The following is a 22,691-nucleotide window of genomic DNA, read 5'->3' as shown; positions in this document are numbered from 1 at the left end:
GGAGGGAAGATGGAACCAGGCCCCAGGCCTCTTCCGTTTGAGTCCCAGGGCTCTCTGCACTGGTCTAGGCTCACTTGTCTGGTCAGTGCTTTGACTTCTCTTCCGGCCACAGAAGTCGGTTCCAGGGGTCCGAGGCCATCAGAGCCATCAGAGTCACTGACATGAGATACCATGAGAGGAATAATCATTACTTTTCAGAGGCTCAGCCAAGTCCAGACTCCAGGCTCGGCCATCAAAACCCTCCCTGTTTGGCCCCCGTTTCACAAGGCTCCAACCTGGCTGACTTCTCTCCCTACTTCCTCATCAAGGGACTCGGGTACTTCACCCCTGAATCCCCTCAGACCAAGAACGAGTCACACAACATTTGTCCTTCTGCCCCATGAGGAGTTTCTGCTGCTGGCATGCCCCTTGGGTCGGTGGCAGTATATTTGGGCCACTGTGCTTTCTCTGGGCCTTGGCTTCTGCCGCCCCCTCAGCCCTGTCCCGGAACACATTTTGCCCTTCCTACTCTTCACCCTTCCTACCCAAGCTTCAAGCCTCAGCATGCCCAAGAAACCTTCCCTTGACCTTCCAGAAGAATCTTTCTCCCTCTCTAAACTCCTGCCACCCTTATTCGTTCATTCCACAGATAACTATTCAGGACTTACTCTGTGAGGCAGGCACTAGGGAAGATGATGGGAATACAACAGTGAACAAGCCAGACAAGGTTCCTGCTCTCAGGGAGTTTACATTCTTATGGGGGGAGACAGGAAAACTAAGCAATTCAGTAAGTCAAATATTTATGAGTTGTCATAAGTGTATATGAACGTATCCCAAATCTGTGAGGTCTCCCCATCTTCCACTCTGTCCAAGAAAGAGCTTGGCTTGTCTAGGAGTGTCAACAAGGTTTATATGGGGGCGCCTGGGTGGCTCAGTTGGTTAAGCGACTGCCTTCGGCTCAGGTCATGATCTTGGAGTCCCGGGATCGAGTCCCACATCGGGCTCCCTGCTCAGCAGGGAGTCTGCTTCTCCCTCTGACCCTCTTCCCTCTCGTGCTATCTCTCATTCTCTCTCTCTCTAATAAATAAATTTAAAAAATTAAAAAAAAAAAGGTTTATATGGCCAACGGGTGATGGCAGGCAAGAGCCGAGGGGCTTGGGTGAGGCTGGAGAGAGAGGCAAGCCTAGCCTACAAGGGCCCTGAAGGCCACGCCAAGCACCTGGATTTCATGTTTAGCTTAATGGGAAGATATTGCAAGATTTTCATCAAGGAGTGACATGATTTGATTTATAATCTTTATGACAGATTCTCAATGGGGCTGGGATGGGGGAGGCGCAATGTTGCCCCCTGCTCCGAAGGGACATCTGACAATGTCTGGAGACAGTTTTTGGTTGTCAGACTGGGAGGGTGTGCTGCTGGCATCTGGTGAGTAATGGCCAGGGACACCGCTGAGCATCCTGCAGTGCATAGGACATCCCCCCACACGTATCCAGAGTGCTGAGGTTGTGAAACCCTGCTTGAAGAGGAGTTGGGCTGCTGGGGGAAGAACAGGCTCTTAGGTACACTCATCTGTCCAAGCAGCCCCTTTGCATTTTAACCTGGGCCTTCCGGTGACAATGCCGTCCCTAAGCCGTAAGCTCAGTAGAACTGGCTGGGGGGGGGGGGGGCCTTCAAGGTATCACTGTGCACGCGCCACCTGCTCTGCGGGGGAGGCCTAGGGATTACAGGGACCGGCTCAAACGGTGCCCTCTTCCTCCGTGGTCACAGCCGAGGTCTTGTCATGACAGTTGCTGCCAGGTCGGTACTCTCCTCCTCTCTGACCCCAACGGCACGCGATGCCCAGCACTTTGCAGAGAGTTTATGGGTATTTACACCAGCACGCAAGCCCATCGTCACAGCCCCGCTGTGTGAAGCAACATAGCGGGAAAGGGCTCTCCTCTTGCCCCAGTCATCTAGCGTGAAGTTGGTTTTAAGATTTAGAACAGACATGACTGAGCTGTGGTGACAATGGGAGGTCTGGAGGAAATGTCTCCCAAGGAGGAGGGGACCGGTGCCTCCTCAAGAGTGGGGTTGGCCAAGCGATGGTAGGAGAGTTTGTCTTCTGTGCCCCAGTTATGGACCATTCTTCTTCCACCTCTATGGGGTGTTTTTTTGGAGGGGGGTGTTGTCTGTGTCATGGCAACTTTGAAGAAAGCTGTAGAAAACCTCTCTCTGGGAAAATGAACACTGGAGACTGAAGTTTATTTACAGTTTAGGAGATCCTCAGATCCCCTTGAAGCCTATCCATGACCTTACAAAATAATTCACACTGACATGTAAATGACTATTCGGTATTTCCATCTTTTTTTTTTTTAAGATTTTATTTATTTATCTGACAGAGAGAGACACAGTGAGAGAGGGAACACAAGCAGGGGGAGTGGGAGAGGGAGACCAGGCTCTCCACTGAGCAGGGAGCCCGACGCGGGGCTCGATCCCAGGACCCTGGGATCATGACCTGAGCCAAAGGCGGACGCTTAACGACTGAGCCACCCAGGCTCAGCCACCCCTGTATTTCCATCTTAATGGGGAATAAAACCTTTAAGCCAAAGGAACTGTTCTTACTGGGGAACTACTCCATCAGCAGGCTGAGACCCTTTCTAAAGGGGATGGGAAAGCATCTCCTAACTTCTGAAGTCTTCCCATATCGCTGCTGAACCTACATATAAAACTGGGTTTGGAGGTGGGGAAGCAAAAGAGGCAACAGGGGCTGTTTCTAGGCTAATTTGGAATCAAAAGGTCACCTGAGACTTGACCCAGTGGGGCTTGTTGGGACCACAGTACCAGATCCTCCTCGTCAGCCCAGAGCATCTGATCTCGTTAATGGGCCAATAAAAATTAGGGGGACAAAGGCCAAGCCCTGGCAGCTCAAATGAATCTCCTCAGCAAGAGGGAGTAATCTCGTTAAGAGTTGTAACTGAGCAAACGGAGGACTCATTGCGTTTCATTAACTTTAATAGTGCTTGTTATGTTGGCTTCCAAGGGCTTTGGGATAGGAGAGAGAAAGCCAGACTCATCATCAGCGCTTGGGAGTGAGCTGGCTCTCGTGGGCACCCCTGAGGCGCCCAGCGCCGAGCTGGAAGTGACTGGTCTTGCTACCCCCACGGGCTCCGCAGCCCAGCATGACATCCTGGCTACACAGGCAAGAAGCCCAGGCCTCAAGGACTAATTCTTTCCTGCCCGGGTGGAAAAAGACAGGGACAAAGAGCTTGGGGCAAACCATCTCCAAGCTGGGCAGGCCACCTGGCTCTGGGCACCCACATAGAGGCCCCTCCCAGGACATCCAAAGTCTGGCTCCAATGCTCACCAAGCCCCCATGACGGGATTCTGCCAGCCCAGAGCCTGGCCCCCGGGGCCATTGTCAATGCCGGCCACGTCCCTGACCTCCTTCTTCTCTATCCCAGACGCGTACACTGCCAGAAAAACGGAAAACAAACAAACAGGGCCAGCAGAAAACACACCACCAAACAAACCCGCCTCACATTGTCCTCTGCGGTCGGCCAGGGCCTGGAGCCCGAGGCCACTGGCCTGGAAAAGCCCGAACAGCTCCCTGAGTGCAGCCCCTGAGCAGAGCCTCCTCCCAAGGCAGGGTCTGCCTTGCCTCCTCCCCGGCTGCTTCCTTCTCTTTCTCCTTCTCCACCTTTCTTTTCCTTCTATCCATTCTTTCCCTCCCTCTTGCTTTTTTTGCGTGTCTCCCCGCCGCCCACTGCCTTCTCTCTGTTCTCTTTCTGCATCCATGATGAAATAAACTCTCTAAACATTGAAGAAATCCTGCAGAGTAAATAAAGCCCAGAGTGTATAAAACCAATTCAGGATGTGAGCCAGCCACACTGTCGCCTTGCTTTTAAAGTCATCTATCAGGGGTTCCAGACCCACACACAGCCCCTTAACATCATGTGGAAACCCGCTCTTCATCGTCTGGCCCACCTTTCAGATCTCAGTACTTGTCCCTGTTGACAAGTACTTGTCTCAAGTTGAGCTACATTATTAGTCCCCTGGAGACCTTCCCCCCTCCAAGTCCTTACTCACCTCCTGTCCACCACCGGGAAAGCCCTTGCCCTCTTCATGCAACTCCACATATGGGAATTCGATGTATTCTTTGAGGTCGTTTTTAAACCCTCCCCTCTGGGGCGTCCCCCAGCTTCCAGCTGGAATTAATCTGTTTTCTTTGTGCCCTCATTACAATTTTATGTTGACACCTTTGTGTTTGGGCATTTGCCATGTTCTGCCTTATATTCTAATTATTTAGATGCAAATTTCTCTCTCCTACCTAATTATGAACTTGAAAGCAGAATTTATGTCATCTTTGAGTTCCCATCTCCTTTAAGTTCCTGGCACATAGTAAGTGCACAAAGAATGTCAAACTCATTAAAAATCGAGTCCACGGTTATAAGAAGCACACATACAATTAATTCCACATCTTGACTTCGCCATTTGCAAATTTGTTTGAGGCACTGGGTTCCTTGAGTAGGCTCCCCAAGGTCCGATTTCAGGCATTTGCCAAGGGCTGGAGGATGGTATGTTAGATGGCGGCACCTACTGGCTAAGGGTGGCATTACAGCTTGGGTCCGCCACAGAGGAGCAACCCAATTTTTCAATCAATCGCAACAGGATTGGACCAGGGTGTGGCTGGGCCGGTGAGGCAGAAGAGGACTAGAATGAGTTCCTCTCGCTCCTCAGGAGCCTTTAGGCTGATCATGGGGAGGAGCATTCCTGAGTCCGGGCCAAGGCTTGCTCTCCCACCAGCGCACCGCAGCCTCCTGCAGATTGGATAATTTTTCAGGACCAGAGTGAGACACTGAGGAATAACAGCCTGGCTGTGATGCCCCCTTAGCTTTGCCAGCCCAGCTTGACATGATGCCTGGGACAGCTCTCCACCTAAGACAGAGGAAGAGAGGTGGCGTGAAGGGAGAACCTCTTGCCAAACAAGGGAGGCAAACTTCTGTATGGATATTGACACTCCTTTATGAGGAGCATAAAGCACACAGCTGGCAAACATTCTGACCCCTTCCCTTGCTGCAAGTTTTCAGCTTCTCCTAACAGGATTCCCAGTCCTGTGGGAGCCCTTCTCAGAAAATACAATAGAAGCTATTGGAGAACTGGGTTTTTAAAACAGCCATTCACTTTATGAATTGGTTCATGAATACCTTGAACTTTGCCCCAGTGCCTCCCCCCATCCTTTCTTTGATCCAAGGTACCCAGAGGGATTACACTGTTAGGTGGAGGGGTCCCCCTCTGTCTCTCCAACTTTTCCTCTGGGGAGGGAACCCAGTGGGGATTTGGGGCAGGAGAGCCACAGGGAAACAGGTCAGGAGGAGCAAAGCTGAGCCTGCTCTCAGCAAAGTTAGGAGGTTCTAGGAGCGTCCCTCAGCCCCTCCTCGGCCACACCTTTGTTAAGGCTTCTTAACTCAGTTAACTTGGTTATCTTACCGATAACTAAAGATTTAACCAGCAAAGGCTTAATCTTGTTACCCTGTCTCACAGGGATATTTGTATTTAGGACCCAAGGAACACAAGGTATAGCTCAAAGGAGTGATCCTCTTATGATGGGATTTTAAGCATTGGTGGGAAGGATCTTTGATGGAGCAGTTGAAGGAGGATGAGGGTCCTGCCTCCTGAACCTGCTTCCCCTAGATAGAAGTTGCCTGTGGACTTGGTCCCATCCACCTTGGCCCCTGGCCTTTGGGGAGATCCTGAGCTCTGGCTCAGGTTCCAGTTCTGCTTGTCTTCCAGAATCTGAGAGTCTCTAGCCAGGGTCACCTCCTAGGCCCCCTGCATCTCTGTGGTTTTTCTTCAGCTTGGAGTCTCCACACTGACCCTCCATTTAACCCTCTGCTGCCACCAGTCCTTTCAAGAACCCAAAGCATTCTCAGGCTGGCGGAAGGCAGAGGGACGACGGGTCAAGAGATGTTCTTTGGGATTCCCTTGAATCTCCTTGCGATTCCCATGAGCTCACTATTCCTTCATTCTTTCATTCATTCAACAAACATTCACTGAGCTCAACTATGTGCTCGGGGCTGGGGATACAGTGGTGACCAATGGGTCTCGAAGGTTTGGAAGACCAGTGAGGGGAAACAGACCATTATAGTAGAGCATGGCCAGGACCATCACAAGGACCACTGAGTTCCAGGCCTGCAGCAAGGCACATTTAAGCTGGATCTTGAAAGGCAGCTGTGGTTTTCCAGCTGGCAAGAACATGGCATATGCCAGGCATGGTATGGTCTGGGTAGAGTGATGGCGAGATCAGAAGACAAACATGTCATTGGACAGAAGGGTCCAAGACTGGCACAGAGGGCCGCGTATGCCATACTAGGAGTCTGGAACTTACCCTTGTTGGGCAATGGTCCACAGGAGACACAGCGAGTGTTGGAATGGAGGCAGTGGCTATGGGGGTTGACGGGAGGGATGGGTTTGAGGGAGGTTTCACAGGATCTGGTGGTCTAGAGATGGGGAGAAAAAAAGAGTCCTTCTGGTCCTAGAGAAACCCAGCTGGGGCTGCTGAGTGGGTTGTGGGGCCATTAACCCCAAGGTGGAGGTCACAGGAAGACGACAGGTCGGGGGAGAATGTCGAGAGGAACTGTGAGTTTGGTTGGGTGTCGATTCAGCTTGAGGTCTTGAAAAATGCCATTGGAAAGAGCTATAAGTAGGCAGAAATATAGAACTAGACAGAAAAGAGAGGAAGTAGCTAGAGATAGAGATCTGAACATTGGACACATAGCATAAAAGCTAGAAGAAAAGCAGGGGTTAGGGATGTAGATCTGGGAGTCTTCAGCACATTGGTGGCAGCTGGAGCCATAGGGCCCCGCAGCGTGGAGCAAACTCTCCACCTACTTGGTGCTGGGATTTCCATGAGACTTATCAGCAGTAACCCTCCAACAACCTGCAAGGTCAGAATTTTATCCTTCTCATTTGCTGGATGAGGAAGCTGAAGCTCAGAGACGTGAAGAAACTTGGTCAAACTCACCCACTGATGGGCTGGGCTTTGAACTTAGAACTGTCTGACCAGAAAGCCAATATTCTTTTTACCACCGTTGCTGTCCTGGGTGAGAGTCCCTAGGGAGGTCACATAATGTGAGAGCTGAGAAAATCCAAACTAGAAACACTTAAGAGGCCAGTAGAAGGAGAGCAGTTAGCAGGGGATCTGGGAAAAGAAAGGGCTCCAAGAAGGGGAAGAAAAATGTTCAGAGGCTTCGGATGACGCAGGGAGGTCAGGCTAGATAAGGACTGGCAGGCAGCCCGATGGGGAGACGTGGAAGTCACTGGAGCCCCAGCAGATGTGTGTCAGAGGGCCCCCAGGCCAGACTGCACTAGGGTGAGGGGTTAAGGGAAGCAGCAAAGTGGAGATGGGAAGCAGGCGTGCTCCTCCTAGAATTTCGGGAGCCCAGAAGCACAGAGGCAGCGGGGTCTGGGGAAGTTTGTAGGATGCTGCAGGTTATACTGCATTTGTAGGAGAAGGAGCTGAGGCGAGGGATTCAGGAGAGAGAGGGGATAACTGACAGCCCGAGCTCCCTACAGGGCCAAGACAAGATGGGATCCTTGCCCATGTATGCAGGATTGGCCTTGGCCAAAAGGAGGGACCCCTCTCCCAGCAGTAGAGGGAGATGGCTTCTGGCTTGTCCATGAAATAGGAGTTGAGTGTACGGCTGGGAGAAGTCAGGGGGCTGAGGCTGGCAGAGGGGCAACCAAAGTTTGGAAGAGCAGCTGTGTAGAAAGGGACAGGGCACAAACTCAGGGCTGTTTGGAGACTTGCCTTGTGATGTGGAGGGGTCTGGAACCACGCATTGGTGTCGATGCCAATTGGCAGGCTGGGTATTTTCGTTTCCTCCACGGAAGCAGCCAGCAAGCAGGTGGGAAGGAAGCAGGTGGCAAAGTGACTCAGGTGTGGGGGTGGGCAGGGAGGAAGGGCTGGGAGGACCCTGGGACGAGGGGCCAAGGGGGCCACCCAAGTGGCCAGAGGAGAGACTGGAACAGGTGTGGGCAGCTTGGACTGGGCTATCCCCCCTCCTCCGGGTCTTGGCAGGGCTGCCAGTGGACCTCTCTTGTAAAGGCAAGACTAAGGGCCTTGGAGCCAGTTAGTCCTAGAATCCCAGGGCCAGAACAGACCTCTGCAGAGAGCACTACTTCCAATCTTCTGCCTACATGGCCAAATGGCTCCGGGGACACCCTGGGCAGGTGGGGCACAAGGACTGACCAGGGTCAGTGTGTCCGCTGACCCGGCACGATTCCCCCCTCCCTCCTCTCTTCCATTTCTTTGGTGGTGGTTGTTCGGAGCATTCTCTTTTTTCTCTGTCAGTCACTGATTTGTGTTTCTATTTCTATCTTGTCCATCGATTTCTTTCTAAGTGTCATCAAGATTCACCTCAAATCCCTCCTCATCCGTGAAGTCTTCCTGGATGATCGACTTCTGTTTGCTGACTTTCCAGGGCACTTTCACCCAGATTGCTTGATGTTACATTTGCGTATGCAGAGTCTGTTTTGCGTATACAGATCTTGTCTTCCTGGTGAGATTCCAGCACTCTGGGGGGATTTGCCTTCTGATGCGGAGGGGTCTGTAACCATACGCACTGATGTTGATATATCTCTTGGAGTAGGGAATCACATTCTCTATTTCTTTTGCAGGCCCTAGAGGGTCTAGGACCGCGTGTATTGTGGAGAAGGTATGTGATAAGTACCATATTCCACTTGATGGAAGGATTCATGACTGATCAAATCATCAGGAAGAGGAAGAGCAAAAACCAGAAGAGATAGGACTGGCAGCTCTGAGGGTACAGGCTTAGGAGCCCTGATCCAAAAGTCAGAAGTCAGGGGAGACATCGATTCTGCTTCTGGCTTTGCCTCTTAAATTTGTGTGACCTTGAGCAAGTCATGTGACCTCTCATTAGACAAATGTGATGCCTAAAGACCCCCTTTTTATTTTCTTTTAAGATTTTATTTATTTATTTGACAGAGAGAGACACAGCGAGAGAGGGAACACAAGCAGGGGGAGCGGGAGAGGGAGAAGCAGGCTTCCCGCTGAGCGGGGAGCCCGATCAGGACTCTGGGACCATGACCTGAGTTGAAGGCAGATGCTTAACGACTGAGCCACCCAGGCGCCCCTAAAGACCCCCTTTTTAAAAAGATTTCTTTATTTACTTGAGGGAGGGAGAGAGAGAGAGAGTCTTAAGCAGACTGCATTGAGTGCAGAGCGGGACATGGGGCTTGATCTCACAACCCTGAGGTCACCACCCTGAGATCAAACCGAGAGTTGGATGCTTAACCGAATGCACCACCCAGGAGACCCAATGGCTAAAGACTTTTGAAGTTGTACTCCTACATGATCCTCCAGAGCAAGATGACTGCCCTATTCCCTCTTATATGTGAAGGGGCTGGTCTGTGACCCTCAGCCTGCCCCAAATGATTAAACTCTAATAATGGTCAGAATGTGTTAGGTCTCTGTGGATTCAGAGGAGGCAGCATAGAGAACGGAGGAGGCAGCCACGCTTCAGAGTCAAGTCTGGGCCCAAGTCCTGGCTTTGTCCCTTCTTAGTCGGTCATCTGCGCAGTTTGACCTACTTGAGCCTTAGTTTTCTCATCAAAAAAATGGGCATAACAGTTCTTGCCTAATAGGCTTGCAGTGGAATGCCTGTTACAGTGCCTGGCACATATAGAAAATACTCAGTAAATGGTAGCTATGAGCTCTAATTTGTCTTAGTGTCTGGGTCTTCTTCACACAGGGTAGAAGGTACAAGATGGTAGAGAAAGAGGGATTCTGGAGCTACCCTACCTGGCAGGTGAGTTTCCTTCTACTCTCCAACTTGAAAGTGCTGTGGATGAGTGCAGTGTGTTGGGATGCATGGCATTTCTGGAAACTTCTCAGTAAGAACGTGTGACGGGGGCACCTGGGTGGCTCAGTCGGTTAAGCGTCTGCCTTGGGCTCAGGTCATGATCCTGGGGACCCGAGATCGAGCTCCTCGTGGGGCTCCCTGCTCAGCAAGGAGTCTGCTTCTCCCTCTCCCTCTACCCTTCCCCCCGCTCTTGTTCTCTCTCTCAAATAAATAAATAAAATATTAAAAAAAAAAAAAAAAGAACAACGTGACAGACAGAACCTATTGGGGGTGGTGAGAATTGAACCCAGCTGGTTGTACTCACACCCAGTAGCATCAAAGTCTGGCCCGGGACAAGACTGCTTCTTCCCAGGCACTACTATATGTTAACTATTAAACACTTCTGAGTAGTCAGAAGAACAGCAGTAGCCGCTGCCTACCAAATGCCTACTATGTGCCAAGGGGGTTTCCATTCATCATTTCATTTAATTAACGCCATAACATTTCGAGGTGGGTGTTTTTATTCCCTTCATGGGAAGAGAAAACTGAAGCTCACTGAGATTGAATAACTGACCTGAAGTCACATAGCTTGAAAGTTAACAGAGCTGAGATTTGCCCTTTTTTTGAGAGAGAGAGAGAATGAGAGCGGGGTGGGGGGCAGAGGAAGAGGGAGAGGGAGAATCTTAAGCAGGCTCCACGCCCAGCGCAGAGCCCGACCCGGGGCTTGATCTCACAACCCTGAGATGGTGACCTGAGCCAAAATCAGAGTGGGATGCTTAACTGACTGTGCCACCCAGGCGCCCCAACAGAGCTGAGATTTGAACTGCAGGGTTTCTTTTACTCTTGAGCCCATGTAGTTAAGCAGTGATGCATGCCCACCTGTGAGGTAGTGTGACCATACCCGTGATGTAGACAAGGAAGCTGAGGCTCAGAGAAGTGAAATAACTCAGCAGAAACAGATAAATGGCTGGAAAATGGGAGAGCCCGACATTGTCCTTGGGATGGTCTAATTCTGACGTATACATGTTCTCCATTAGACTAGACTCCCTGTCAAGGAGGGTCACTGGACCCATTTTACAGATGAGGACGCTGAGGAGCCGAGAGAAAAAGCAAAGGCTCATGGAAGGAGACTTGGCAGGGGAGGGGAAGTCTCTGAGTGTGATGGGGCCCTGGCAGAGGTATCCCTAAGCAGGATCGGGCTGGGTCCCCAGCCCAGTTGTCTCCCTAGACATTTGCAGGGCAGATTAGAAGGAAATGACTGTCAGAAGCAGAAGTGAAGGCAGAAAGCCCAAGAGAGTATGGAAGACCCAGAGAACCCGGCGACACTTTGCTCCTGCGGGTGAGGGTATGGCGTATGCTGCTGCTTTTGTAATACCACTTGCAAGTGCCATCTCATGATTTCTTGTCACCTTCCCGTGTCACTACCCAGCTGTGAGTCCCTGCGGAAGTGGACAGGGCAGAGGGCCATGGGACCAGCCTCCCCAGTTCACAGTGCCCAGTGGTAGAAGCCTTGCTTCTGCTCCTGCAGAATTGTCTGCAGGGCCAGGGGTGGGCTGGGACCAGACTGGATGGTGGGGAGCAGAGCAGGGATCTGCCTCTTCTGCCCAGATGTGGAGGAAGCTCACCCAATCCTGGAGAAAAAGCTGACAAAATGAGGGGGAAAAAAGGAAACTAGAGTAAAAGACACTGAGCCTCCCAGAGACTTAGCAGCTAAGGTGGGGCAATGGCCACGCTCAGGGGACCAGGAAATCACACTGAACTAGAAACAAGGTTTGAAGTGACCTATTAATCCGCCCCTACAGAATCCTTCATGCCCACCTCCCCTGTGGTTTAGAGGGTGAGCCGGAGCCCTCCTCCCTAGGGACCCAGAGAAGCTCACACGAGTGTCCAAAGCAAGGCACAATGCAATCTCCCTTCCCTGCCCTGGAGAGGTGGGCTTCTCAGCTCTCTCCCTGTGTCACCATGTAGATCAGGCACCATCTGGCAACCTCCAATTCTCCTTCTTCTTCTTCTTCTTCTTCTTCTTCTTCTTCTTCTTCTTCTAACCACTCTCTTGTTTGGGGCAGAAAGGATGGCAAGTTTGCGCTTGTCCCCCAGCCCTATACATAATTGGTGGCAGCAGGCAAAGCAGCTTCAAGGGGAGGGGTTTGCCAATGGCATGAAGGAGGGAGGGAGTCCTAGAGTGACAGAGCTGGAAGGGACCTGGGAGATCACTTGACCGAAACTTTTGTGGCCTCCACACCATTCCTATGATCTGTGTGCTTCCATCCCTACCATCATCTCTCCTGCCAAGCAGGAGTTCTCAAGACCTCCTCCCCCAGGTTTCCTAAGGGCACTGTCTCCTGCCTCCTTTCCACTAAGGAGCTAATCCACCCTCTTGTTTTCTAGATAACACTGAGGCTCATTGAGATGTGACTTGCCCAAAGGCAATCTTCGTTTCAGGATAGAGCCAGAACAAAACCCCAAATGCTTGAGACTTTCCATCCTCCTACTCTTCTATTCAATCCCTAGGGAAGGAAGGGCTCAATTCTTCTCCCTGGGGTCTCAGGAGACCTCTGACGTATCACACCTGTCACCTAGCTGATGTGGGCTGCCAGTGTCAAGGTTGTCTAAGAACGGAGTTATTTTCAGGATGATTCTGGTCATTTCCCTTCCTCCCGGGTATCCTGAGGGCTTTGTGAGGTTAGTCTGGGTTCCACTTGCCTCTTCCCTGAAAAAAAATTGGTTCTGAAGTGTAAGTAACTGCCTGGAACCTGGCATGGTCTCAGGCTGACTGAGCTCCACACTCCAAGGAAGCCCCTCACCGCCTTTTCAAGGGGTCTTTCCTCTAGGATGAAAGGAGAGAATCCACCCAGGAGGCAGTGTTCATGGTTCAGAGACACTGCTCTTTGTATACTTTTTGCCCTTATTTTTTGCAAATATCATTTATCTTTCCTCGCTGCCAGCAGTTGGAGATAAGAAGAGCTCGGAATGGACTGGTTGGGACCACATCTTGAAGCTGTGAGGGCAGGTTTGGAAAAGTGTGCTGCGCTGATCTTTGTGTCTGTATTTACACGCACAGGCATATTCCTATGGGTTAGCCTTTGCCCCTGTACTGAGTGCTTGAGAGTGTTTTATATGTGAGCCCACCTCTATATGGGCAGGGTGACTCAGTGGGCTACCTCCAAGGCCTTAACTGCAAGGGAGTCTACCCTGGAGCTGGCAGTTTGATCTGGGGGAAGGCTACCTTCTTCTTGGTCCTCAATTAAAGTGGACTCAGCACTAGGAAGGAGCACTGAGACCCGAGGGTGGCGGGGGGGAGCGGTGAAGGTAAGAGTTGGCAGGGCGCCCTTCGGTCCGAAGTCGGAGCCCCTCTCTGTTTTTCGAGGTCCAATGTGGCCGTGTCTCGCGTGTCCGGCTGTGTCGGGCGGGCGTGCCGGAGTGCCCGTGCGATCCCGTCCGTCCCAGCCTCCCCGACACCCCGAGCTCTCTTTGTCTCCTCGTGGAGGTGTGCGTGCAAACCTGCGTTGCACGGCCCTCATCTCGTGCGAGCGCCGGGGCGCACCCTAGCTCCCCCACTCTTCCCGCGGGGAGAGAGAAGGAGCCGGAGCCCGGTGCTGTTTGGTCTGGAGCCGAGCGGGGCTTGCATTGATCCATTGATTGTGCGCGGTCTGCGCCTGACCTCCCTGCTCCCGGGGAAGCCGTCTCCATGGAGACCGGGCCCGCTCCCCCAGCGCCGGATTGTAAATTCCTGCAGGCAGCGGCCCGGCAGCCTGGGGAGGGGGCCGCCGCGCCCGGGCGCGCAGGGGGAGCGGCCGCCGCGCCGAGGCCCCATTTGAAAGAAAAAAGGGCACGAAAAAGGAGGTGGTGGAGGAGGAGGGGGAGGAGGAAGAAAACGAAAAGGAGCGAGGAGAGGAGGAGAAAGAGGAGGAGGAGGAGGAGAAAGGCGAAGAAAAAGAGACGGAGCCTGAGAGACGGAGAAGGAGCGAGAGAGGAAGAAAGAGAGGCAGAAAGGGCGTGTTTCTGGCGCTGCGTTTCCCCTCCCCTTTCTCAGGTCCCTCGCTCGGGCTCTGCGCGCTCTCCCGCGGCAGCTCTCTCCGGGCGAAGCTGGGAATTGGGTGGGATTATACGGAGCGGCCCCGCCGCCGCCGCCGCTAGCAGAGCCGGGCTCGGAGAGGGCGGGGGTTCCCCTCCCTCATTGGCGCCGGGCGCCCCCCCAGCCTCGTCGCGCTCTCCGCCTCGCTCTCCCCGGCGTCGGGCCGGGAGAAGCCGGCAGCATCGCGAGCCTCCCGCCGAGGGCGCCGCGGTCCGCGCCCCGAGCCCGCAGCCCCCGGCCCGGCCCCGGCGGGGCGCCCCCTCCCCTCCCCCCTCCGGCGCGCGGGGGCCCGGCCGGCTTCCGCCCGTCCCGGGGCTGCGAGACCGGCCCCGGCCGCCCGGCCGCCGGTGGCTCCAGCCATGGGCTCGGGGCGCGTGCCCGGGCTCTGCCTGCTCGTCCTGCTGGTCCACGCCCGCGCCGCCCAGCACAGCAAAGCCGCGCAAGGTAAGGAAGGAGGGGCGCACGGCGGCGGGGGCTGCGGGGGCCCGAGGGCGGCGGGGGGGGGGGGCGCGACTTCCGGGGGGGCCGGGCGCTGGGGGGCGGCGCGCCGCTGTCAGAACCCAGCACCGTGCACCCGCACTCCGGCCGGGGACCTGACCTCTGTCTGGGCGCTGCGTCCCGGGCAAAAGGCTGGAGGAGCCAGGAGCGACGCGGAGGAGTGAGAAGTTTGGGGGTCCCTAGGCAGAAGTCGCCACGCACCTCAGAATTCTGCCCGACTTCATTGCCACCCCAGCATCTTCGAAAGACTTCTTGTCCTCCAAAAGTACGAGAGAGGATCTTCTCTTCTCTCAGACACTGCCAGAAACTTAAGCTGTGGCCTGGAGAGACGGAGAGAATGAAACTTTTCAGCCACGCCATGTATTTCTTCCCCTCACCCCCAACCCTCATGCAAAGTCAGACAAAATTTCCAAGTTGTTGTCCTATCAGTAGAAAAATGTTAAAGAAAAATAGGATCTTTTCTGGAAAGACCAGCTCGTCTCTCACTGGAGGGTAGGGGGCTGAAGAAGAGAAGAAAATTTCTGACTGGCTCCCAGCAAGAATGTCGCTTTCTGCCTCTTTGGGGGGAAATCTCTTTCGTCTTGCATGGCTTTCATTTCTTATCATAATATTTATTTATTAAGGCCTCGGGTTTCCAATTCCATTTAAATCCAGGTCAGAATTGCATTAAAATAACAAAGTAAAATTCCAGGCTGGGGAGCTCTGACAGATCCCTCTAGGAATTAAAGGGAGAGAGACAGGGAGGCCCTCCGGCCCCCATCCCTGACCCCAGGCTCATTGCTCGGCCAGTCCCAAGGCTTTGCTGGCAGAAACCAGGCTGGTGGGCTACAGTTCTCTTGGGGACAGCCTCCCCTCCCCCTTGACCTCTTGCTGCACCCTTCCCCCCATCATGTCCTCACCCAGGAAGAGATTTATATGGACAAAAAGAAAATTCCTCCTGGCAAGGCTTTGCGGAGGAGGATATGATTCTGCCTATTGTCCCAGGGGCTCCCGAAGCCAAGCTGGGGTGTGGAAGTGGCTGAGCCAGAAGGGAAAGTTGAACTTGGGAGTTGGGGAAGCCTGAGTCTCTGGCAGTCAGGTCGCTGTGTCCTGGAGCCTGAGTGCCTGGCTCTTAAGCTGCTTTTGTGTACTGGATGGGCTCCCACTCTGGTAAAAGGGAGGTGCTATATCAACGCCAGTCTCTTCTCCCAAATGCTGCCTCTTCAACTACCTCCTTCTTCCTCCAACCTGTCCTTTAGCAGAGCCCAAGGACTGGAGATCGCAGCTGTCACATACCAGACCCCAACCCCACCCCCTTCCAACCCCAAACTGCCTCTTCGCCAGTCCTGGTTCCAGACAGCCCACTAACACTGCCACCACCAACCCCCCCCAACCCCAGCCTGGAAGCAGCCCCTCTCCCACTGTGGATTTGCTTGTGTTTTCATAAACAAAGCTGGCTTTTGTAGTGTGTGCTGACTTACTCATAACATGGAATTAGCTAGGGAGTTTAGTCTGAAGGAAGGAACAGATTTCATTCAGTAATCTAGAGACAAGATAAGGGCCTCTTTCAAGTTGGAGCCAGTGTCTGTAGTGGCCTAGTGAGACTGGGGGGCTGGGGGCAAAAGGGGGAGCAAACAGTATATTCAGGGGATTCCCAGGGCTGATGGAGACTCTTAGAAGGGACAGGTGCCGGGGGGGGGGGGCGCGGAATCAGCTCATCCTTCAGGGATGGAAGGATTCAAAATCCCTCCAAGGTGTTCTGGGGCTCCCTCTTTCATCAGACACCCTGCTGGGTGCTGTTGGGGGGGTGCAGCTAGATTGGAGGCCCCCTGCCCTCAAGGAACTTACATCCTCATAGTTTTGTTCATTACTTATATTCAGGCCACAGTCACTCGCCCTGACTGGGCCGCAGTTATCTGTGTTTCTTCCTTCCTTCTGATCCCTGAGTCTAGCCTGGCATGGACTCGAAGCCTGTCATTTCAGCTACATTTGACGCTGCTGTTCAGGAACTGTATCAACCTGGTCTGCCAGAGATTGCCTAACGACAGGTCTGTTGGGCTAGAGGGATGTCTCTGGACCCAAATCTGCAGGCCAATGCCCTGGGAAAGACAAGCACTGAACCGGGCAGGGCAGCCTTACCCCTAGATGGAGTGCTGTGGCCATCCCTCGCTCCCAGACATATCTCCTGGGTATCACCAGGGCCAGCAGGTGTGTCTTCAATGCCACGTGCTTATAATCGAAGCTCTAGTGGGTGTCTTTAAACTGCAAAGACTCTTGGCAAATATCTTGCGCAGTTATTATACCTCTGGGTATAGTGTGTGTGTGCGAGTGTGTGCGTGTGTGTGCGTGTTTGTGTACAGTTACTATACTTCAGGGCCTTTTTTCCAGAGATTCCATCCTTCCCCCCCAAGAACCAAAGTGGAAAGGGATAGGGAGGCAGGGAAGGACAAGGAAGGGAGCCCTGAGTGTGCAGGTGAGTGTGTGTGTGTGTGTGTGTGTGTGTGAGAGAGAGAGAGAGAGAGAGGTTCCCCGCCATCGCCCACGGGTGATACAGCTGGGTGTCTGTGTCTCTTGTGACTTGGTTATTAAGCCTGGATACGAAGGTTTTCGTGTCTTTGAGAACTGGCTGTGGATGAGTAGGTGGGTAAGCTTGTGTGACTGGGGGTGAGTGAGCATGAGGGTACAGGGTTTTGAGTGTTGTTCAAGTGCCTGTCTGTGTATTTTAAAGTAGACAGACTGGATAACCAAGATAATTGTTAACTTAAAAGCATTAATTTGCTTTGCTTTTTTTGGGGGGGGGGTGTGCAGCAGTGGTTAAAAAGACCTAATCCTTGCTTAAGGCTCAGGTTACAGCTGAATGAAAAGGTCTCCTGGCCTCCCGGGGAAAACTTGTCCCCAGGGCGGGCTCAGGGAGAGTCAGCCTGGCCGTTTAGTTTACCTGGTTGTTTTCTCTTCTCATTAGGGATAAAATGTTGATAAAGTCGTGTATTTAGAGTTCCCAAGTAACACCATCCCTGGGACTGAGAGCGTTCATCTGGTGGCAAACAGTGTCTCTCTGTCTCCGCGTGTCTCTCCGGGTCTCTGTCTGGGTGTATGTGTGTCTCTCTCTTTCTTTCCCCCACCCCTCTCTTCCTCTTTAATGTGGCTATTTCCTCTCCTCCCCGCTTCCCTGGGCTCCTGTGGCCAGCTCTTACAGTGAGGGGACTGTTCCTCCTAGCCCCTCCCTCCAAAATATGAAATGAAAACCATAACCGTGTCAGCGGGTGAGGGTGGCCCCGTGGGCAGCCGGCTATTGCCCGTGCCCCAGGCCACACTGGAGAGAGAGAGAGAGAGAGAGAGAGTCAGTCCCCACTCTTGGAGCCTGATCTTCAATCAGTTGCTTCTAAGCCTGTCTCCCCCCACCCCTCCATTTTTCCAGAAGGGTGGAGAAGGGGGATGGACTGCTTAGAAATTCCTCAGGAATCCCTTTGACCTCTCTTCTCTCAGTGACATGTCCCCTGGGGAGGTGGGGAAAGCCTGGGGCCAGGGGAACACTTCTCCACTTCTTACCCCTCATCTCCTTGAGTCTCTGCAGAGTGGAATGTGAGAGAGGGGAGCGGAAGACACCAAGGCCAGAATTACGACAGGCAGAGAAAGAAAGTTATCAGCCACCCCTAAATGAGATTGTTTTCTGAAACCTTCAGGAATCTGAGAGCATGAGAACCGGTTTGAGATGTGAGCGGCCGGGACCTGTTGTAAAAGGAGCCGGCCCTGGGTGTGAGTTTGGGAATGCGAGGTGTGCATTCACTGGGGCGTGCGAGCGTGCGTGTGCATGATTCAGGGTGTGTGTGTGTGTGTGTGTGTGTGTGTGTGTGTGTGTGTGTATCCCCCCCCCGCCCCGTGTGTGCGTGCGCAGTGCTCCGGTGAGAGGAAAAGGGAAGCAGGGCAATGTGCGTTTTGTTTTCGTTGGAGAAGTCAAGAAATGGAATGGCTTGGTCCAGTGCCTTGGATTGAGGGTGGGGGAAGGGAACGGGTAGTTTCAGACCCTCTTGCGAAGATGGAGGTGGAGGAGCTTGCTGCCTGAACTCACCCCAGTCCCTGCCCCCAGCTCTGGTCCCCGTGTGTCAGGGTGTGGGCCTCCCTTGACGTCCTGTACCCCTAGCACATGACCACTTCTAAGAAAGAGTCCCTGTCAGGGCTGGAAACTGCAGAGCTGCTCTGAGGCTGGCAGTGCCCGCAAGAGGCCCAGGCCTGGGGACAGCCTCTTCAGGTTCAGTTATAAGACAGCAGTCTGGAAACAGAGGGACGGCTGGGCCTTGGGCGGGGAGAAGTGATACAACGGCTAACTCGGGGATGTCTGAGGGGTAGAGATAGGCGCCTGGGTGAAGAGGGAACACAGGCCCTCCCCTCTCCCCATGGGCCCCTCTGTCACCAGACTGGCCACTTTCCTCCCACGCCCGCATACGGCCAGCTCCAAATGGCATGTGGTGGGGCGTTTGGTGCCAGTGGGTTGGTAGACGCGGAGCCGAGTTTTGGGGCCTTTGAGGAAATCATTGAAATTCCCTTCCTCACTTGTAAAATGGACTAGAGTATCAGGAGGGTCCCTCTCTGCTCTCAGATTCTGCACATCTCATTGAAATCCTTCCTGCTGGAAGGCAGAAAACACTATAGCAAGCCTCGGTCCTGCCCCCAGGCCTCTTTGGGCCTTCCCGCCCAACACCCAGGCCCTATGCTTCCTGAGCCCTCCTCTACTACTCCCTGCTCGAGTCTGTCATGGCTACTCCTCCTTTCTCCCCCCACCCCAGTTTCCTGGGGCCCCAGGTACCCAATTGCTCTGCATCCTTAAGTAGAGTCTCTCCCCCTGGAAAGAGCCCCTACAAAACAAGTGTGTTTCTGTGCGTGCATGTGTGCGTGAATGTGTGTATATCCAGCCACTTTGGGTAAGGGAGCTGCAATGGTTGTGTTCTGGGAACTGAATACTATCTAGGCAGGGCCCTGAGGCCCCAGTCCCTGGTCCTACGTGGTCTATTCTCAGCTCCAAGACTGGCCCTCTGTATTCTGCTCCAGCCGAAACATCTCCCGCTTTCAGACCAAAGTACTGTTTTGTAGTTGCTGTTGGGTTTGGCCACAGAGGTGAAGAGGTGACACCTGAATCGGGCGCTGTGGCCCTCGCTCTTACCTATGGTTTCCCTGCGGCTGTACCCGTAGCCCTAGAGAGCTGTGGGGTTTGGATTTCAGAGCTCCAGGCCAAGGGCTGTCCACATCTGGTCCCTGATGGCACCACGCTGAGTAGAGACCTGGGCAGGAGCTGCTGGGCTGGAGGGAAGATCCAGAATAAGGAAAGAGATCTAAGGAATCCCTGGGTGAGGGTGGAGGGTCAGGGTATGGGGGCATGGAGGGGGGGGGGGGGGATGCTGGAAGAAAGGGGGAGCTTAAAGGCTAGACCCTGGGGAGCAAGTTTACAGAGAGGACGTTTTTACAAGTTTCTAATTATATTTATTTGGAGTTTTCCTCTGGCGGTTTGAAGCTGTTAACAGCAGGAACCTGTATCCCGGTGTTTGTTTTTGTTTCTAACCAGCCGCTTGGCCCAGCATAGTGAATCCCAGTTGGAGACACCTGCCCACCCCGTCCTCACTGCAGCTCTGTATGCGCCCACCATGGCGCACTGCCCTCCTTCCCTGCCTGCCACTCAGCCCTGCCCTCCTTCCAGCCACCCCCATGCCCCAAACCTCAGAGCATCCGCATCCCTGCTCTGGCTCTCCGACCAGGAATATCCACCTGTCAGTTCCGGGCCGTTCCATGGTTATGTGTCCCTGCTGAGCTGGGGTCAGGGGAGGCACGGCAATGACTAAGGCAGGGATTCCTCCCCTGGGGTGTTTCTGGATAGTGTGTAGTGAGCAAGCACTGGACTCGGAGTCAGAAGACCCGGGGTCTGGCTCTGCACAAGCTGTTCACACTTGCCCATCTATGTAGTGAGAGACAGGGCCATTTGAGGCCCATGTGAAATAGCCTGGGTGAAAGCTCCGCACACGTAATTATGCACCATCTGACACCATCGTTGTTCATGCTGTCATTTTCTCCATCTGTGTAAAGAGATAAGACGGATAACCATGAAACTGGAACCTTCCTTGGCCCACTGCCTGCCTGCCTGCCCCTCTCTCTCCAGCGTTTTGTTCTTTCCTCCCTACCCGGGGATCCCCTACCTACCCATCCTCTAAAGGCCTCTGACTCAGGGTTGGTTTCATCCACATTGAAAAGGAGAAAATTCTTGTCCATTTGGGGTACTTTCAAATGAGCAAGGAGCTGGTTTAGGGATAAGGTGGTAGGACTTAGAGAAACTCATCAAGGCCTCTCGATGGGTGACAAAGCTCTCAGGTTCAGCCCTGCTCCCCTCCAGGCACTGAGCACCAACTGCTTTTCCTGGCTCTTCAGTCAAGCAGGCTCAGCTATATAAGAAAAAGGGTCCTTTTTTTGACGAGAAGAAAGTGCTCTGTCTCCTCTCCTTGGGGTCATCTGTGCGGTTTCCTGGACTCTCTCCAGGCCTTCCTTACCCCTGCCTATGCTTTGTCCAGGCCGAGGATGGGCCCAGGCTCCAGCTGAGGTCACAGAGTCTCAGCCTGGGGTTCCAGGTCGGGAAGATAGCCTGAGAAGCCCAAGCTGGGAAGCCAGGCTCAGCCAGTTACCCTAGTTGCCCTTTTCATCTAGAGGGAGAACACATGCACACATATGCAGGTCAGGGTGTCATGGCCGAAGCCCAGGCTGGTTCTACTTTGGGTGTTACTTACAATGTGGGAGGCAACATGGAGGAAAGGCTAAGAGAACTGACCAGGAGCAGCAATGGTGTGCTGGTCTCAGGTGGACCCTGGTGCCCCATCATCAAGTGCTACTTAGCCCTGAGGCCGGGGAACATTTATTGGACAAGGATACTCCAAAGAGATGCCTGAGCAGCTCCAGATAATATCTGAAGACCCTGAGAGCCTACAGGTCCTATAGGATTCCCTACGAATCCTACCCTGGATTCATTGTTCCCAGTCTCTCTGGCCTCTGCATCACCAAATGGATGCCTTTAAGTGGGTCTCTTACTTTCTCTGAGTTTCCTATCCCCCTACCCTTAATTTAAGACTGAATTTCCTAGGACTGCCATCCACCTGGAATGACTGTGGGGTCACAGGAAAATGAAGTTTTTCCTTGTGGTAACAGAGAACTGGGAAGATGACACAAATACGGACCTCATCTATTCACCCGCCAACCCATCCATCCGTCTGTCCGTCCATCCACCCATCTGAGTAAATGTTTTACGAATATTTACTAAATGCCTTCAGTATATCAGTCTGTCTTGTTCACTGCCGGATGCCTAGCTCCTAGCACAGTGTTTGGCATGTTGCAAATGCTTAGGAACTCTTTGTTGAATGGCTAAATGCATATGATCAGCTCCCAGCTGCCATGTGGATTTCAAAGATTCAGAAGCCATAGCCTCAGGGAGGCTTCTGGAGGAAGATACTACACATGCACTAGAAGTTAAATAATGGTACAAGGCAGCATGTAAGAGGCATCCTAAGACAGTGATTGGTCAGGCAATCAGAGAGTCTGCACTCAGCCCAATCACCTGGGGCTAACCTGGTTTGGGCAGGAAGGATGTCACAGTCATGCAGGCCCATTAGGACACCAGTCAGGCTGCTTTGGACCTCCTCACTGGGCCCAGCAAATCTGCCGCTGTGAGTGGTAGGGTAACTACTGTGGTAATGTAAAAGCGGGTGGGGTGGACTGTCCCTAGGGGTGTCTGCTTATCTGCAGCCTGCATTCTGCTCATTTCCATTTGTTGTTACTCCTGAGCTGGATCTGGGCAAAACTTTGAAGTAGATGGAAGTGTTTCCTTTGGGGTCCTCCTGCTTCCCTTTTGGGGTATACTTGCCCATCCTCAGAAGGGAATCTTAGGACTACCCATGGTCAAACAATCCACCCTTTCTGGTCCGGTCTGCCCCTCTCACCCTCCAAACACCACCCCCACATCCCCCCCCCCCCCCCCTCCATTGGCCAGAGTTTATGGAGGGCTCTGCTAGGTACGGAAGCAAATCCAGCAGAAATGTCAGATGGCACTGGGAAAGCTGCTGCAGTTACAGACCCATGCATTCATGCCAGGGTAGGGTGAGGCAAGGAAGTCTTGACTCATCTGGGGTATCTCTGCGGCTGCCACTGTCCCCCAGTTCAGCTTTTGATCCAGCCCTGCACCTGGGGTGGGGGTAAAGGCACATAAGGAGAGCCCTCACAGGGGATCGTGGAGGGCTGCTTTTTGGTTCCCAACTGGCCTGTCACCCACTTCACCCTCCTCTTTGGGCAGTTCC

The 22,691-nt window shown here is 53.2% G+C and overlaps 1 protein-coding gene across 4 annotated transcripts in view; it reads left to right on the top strand.

Annotated features, from left to right (window-relative positions):
- Positions 1-14,212: 14,212 nt before the first annotated feature.
- The window catches only part of SCUBE3 (signal peptide, CUB domain and EGF like domain containing 3), a 33,042-nt gene continuing 24,563 nt past the window's right edge, over positions 14,213-22,691 (top strand). For all 4 annotated transcript variants that reach the window (XM_025862502.2, XM_073884794.1, XM_073884795.1 and 1 more), the window contains exon 1: positions 14,213-14,337. In XM_025862502.2, the coding sequence (XP_025718287.1) occupies positions 14,253-14,337 (85 nt within the window). In that variant the 5' untranslated portion in view covers positions 14,213-14,252. The remainder of the gene's footprint in view (positions 14,338-22,691) is intronic.

The sequence above is a fragment of the Callorhinus ursinus genome, unplaced genomic scaffold (assembly GCF_003265705.2).
Source record: "Callorhinus ursinus isolate GAN/ISIS: 27379988/994484 unplaced genomic scaffold, GSC_fseal_2.0 scaffold59, whole genome shotgun sequence".
Taxonomy (NCBI): domain Eukaryota; kingdom Metazoa; phylum Chordata; class Mammalia; order Carnivora; family Otariidae; genus Callorhinus; species Callorhinus ursinus.
This window is presented reverse-complemented; position numbering and strand designations above follow the sequence as displayed.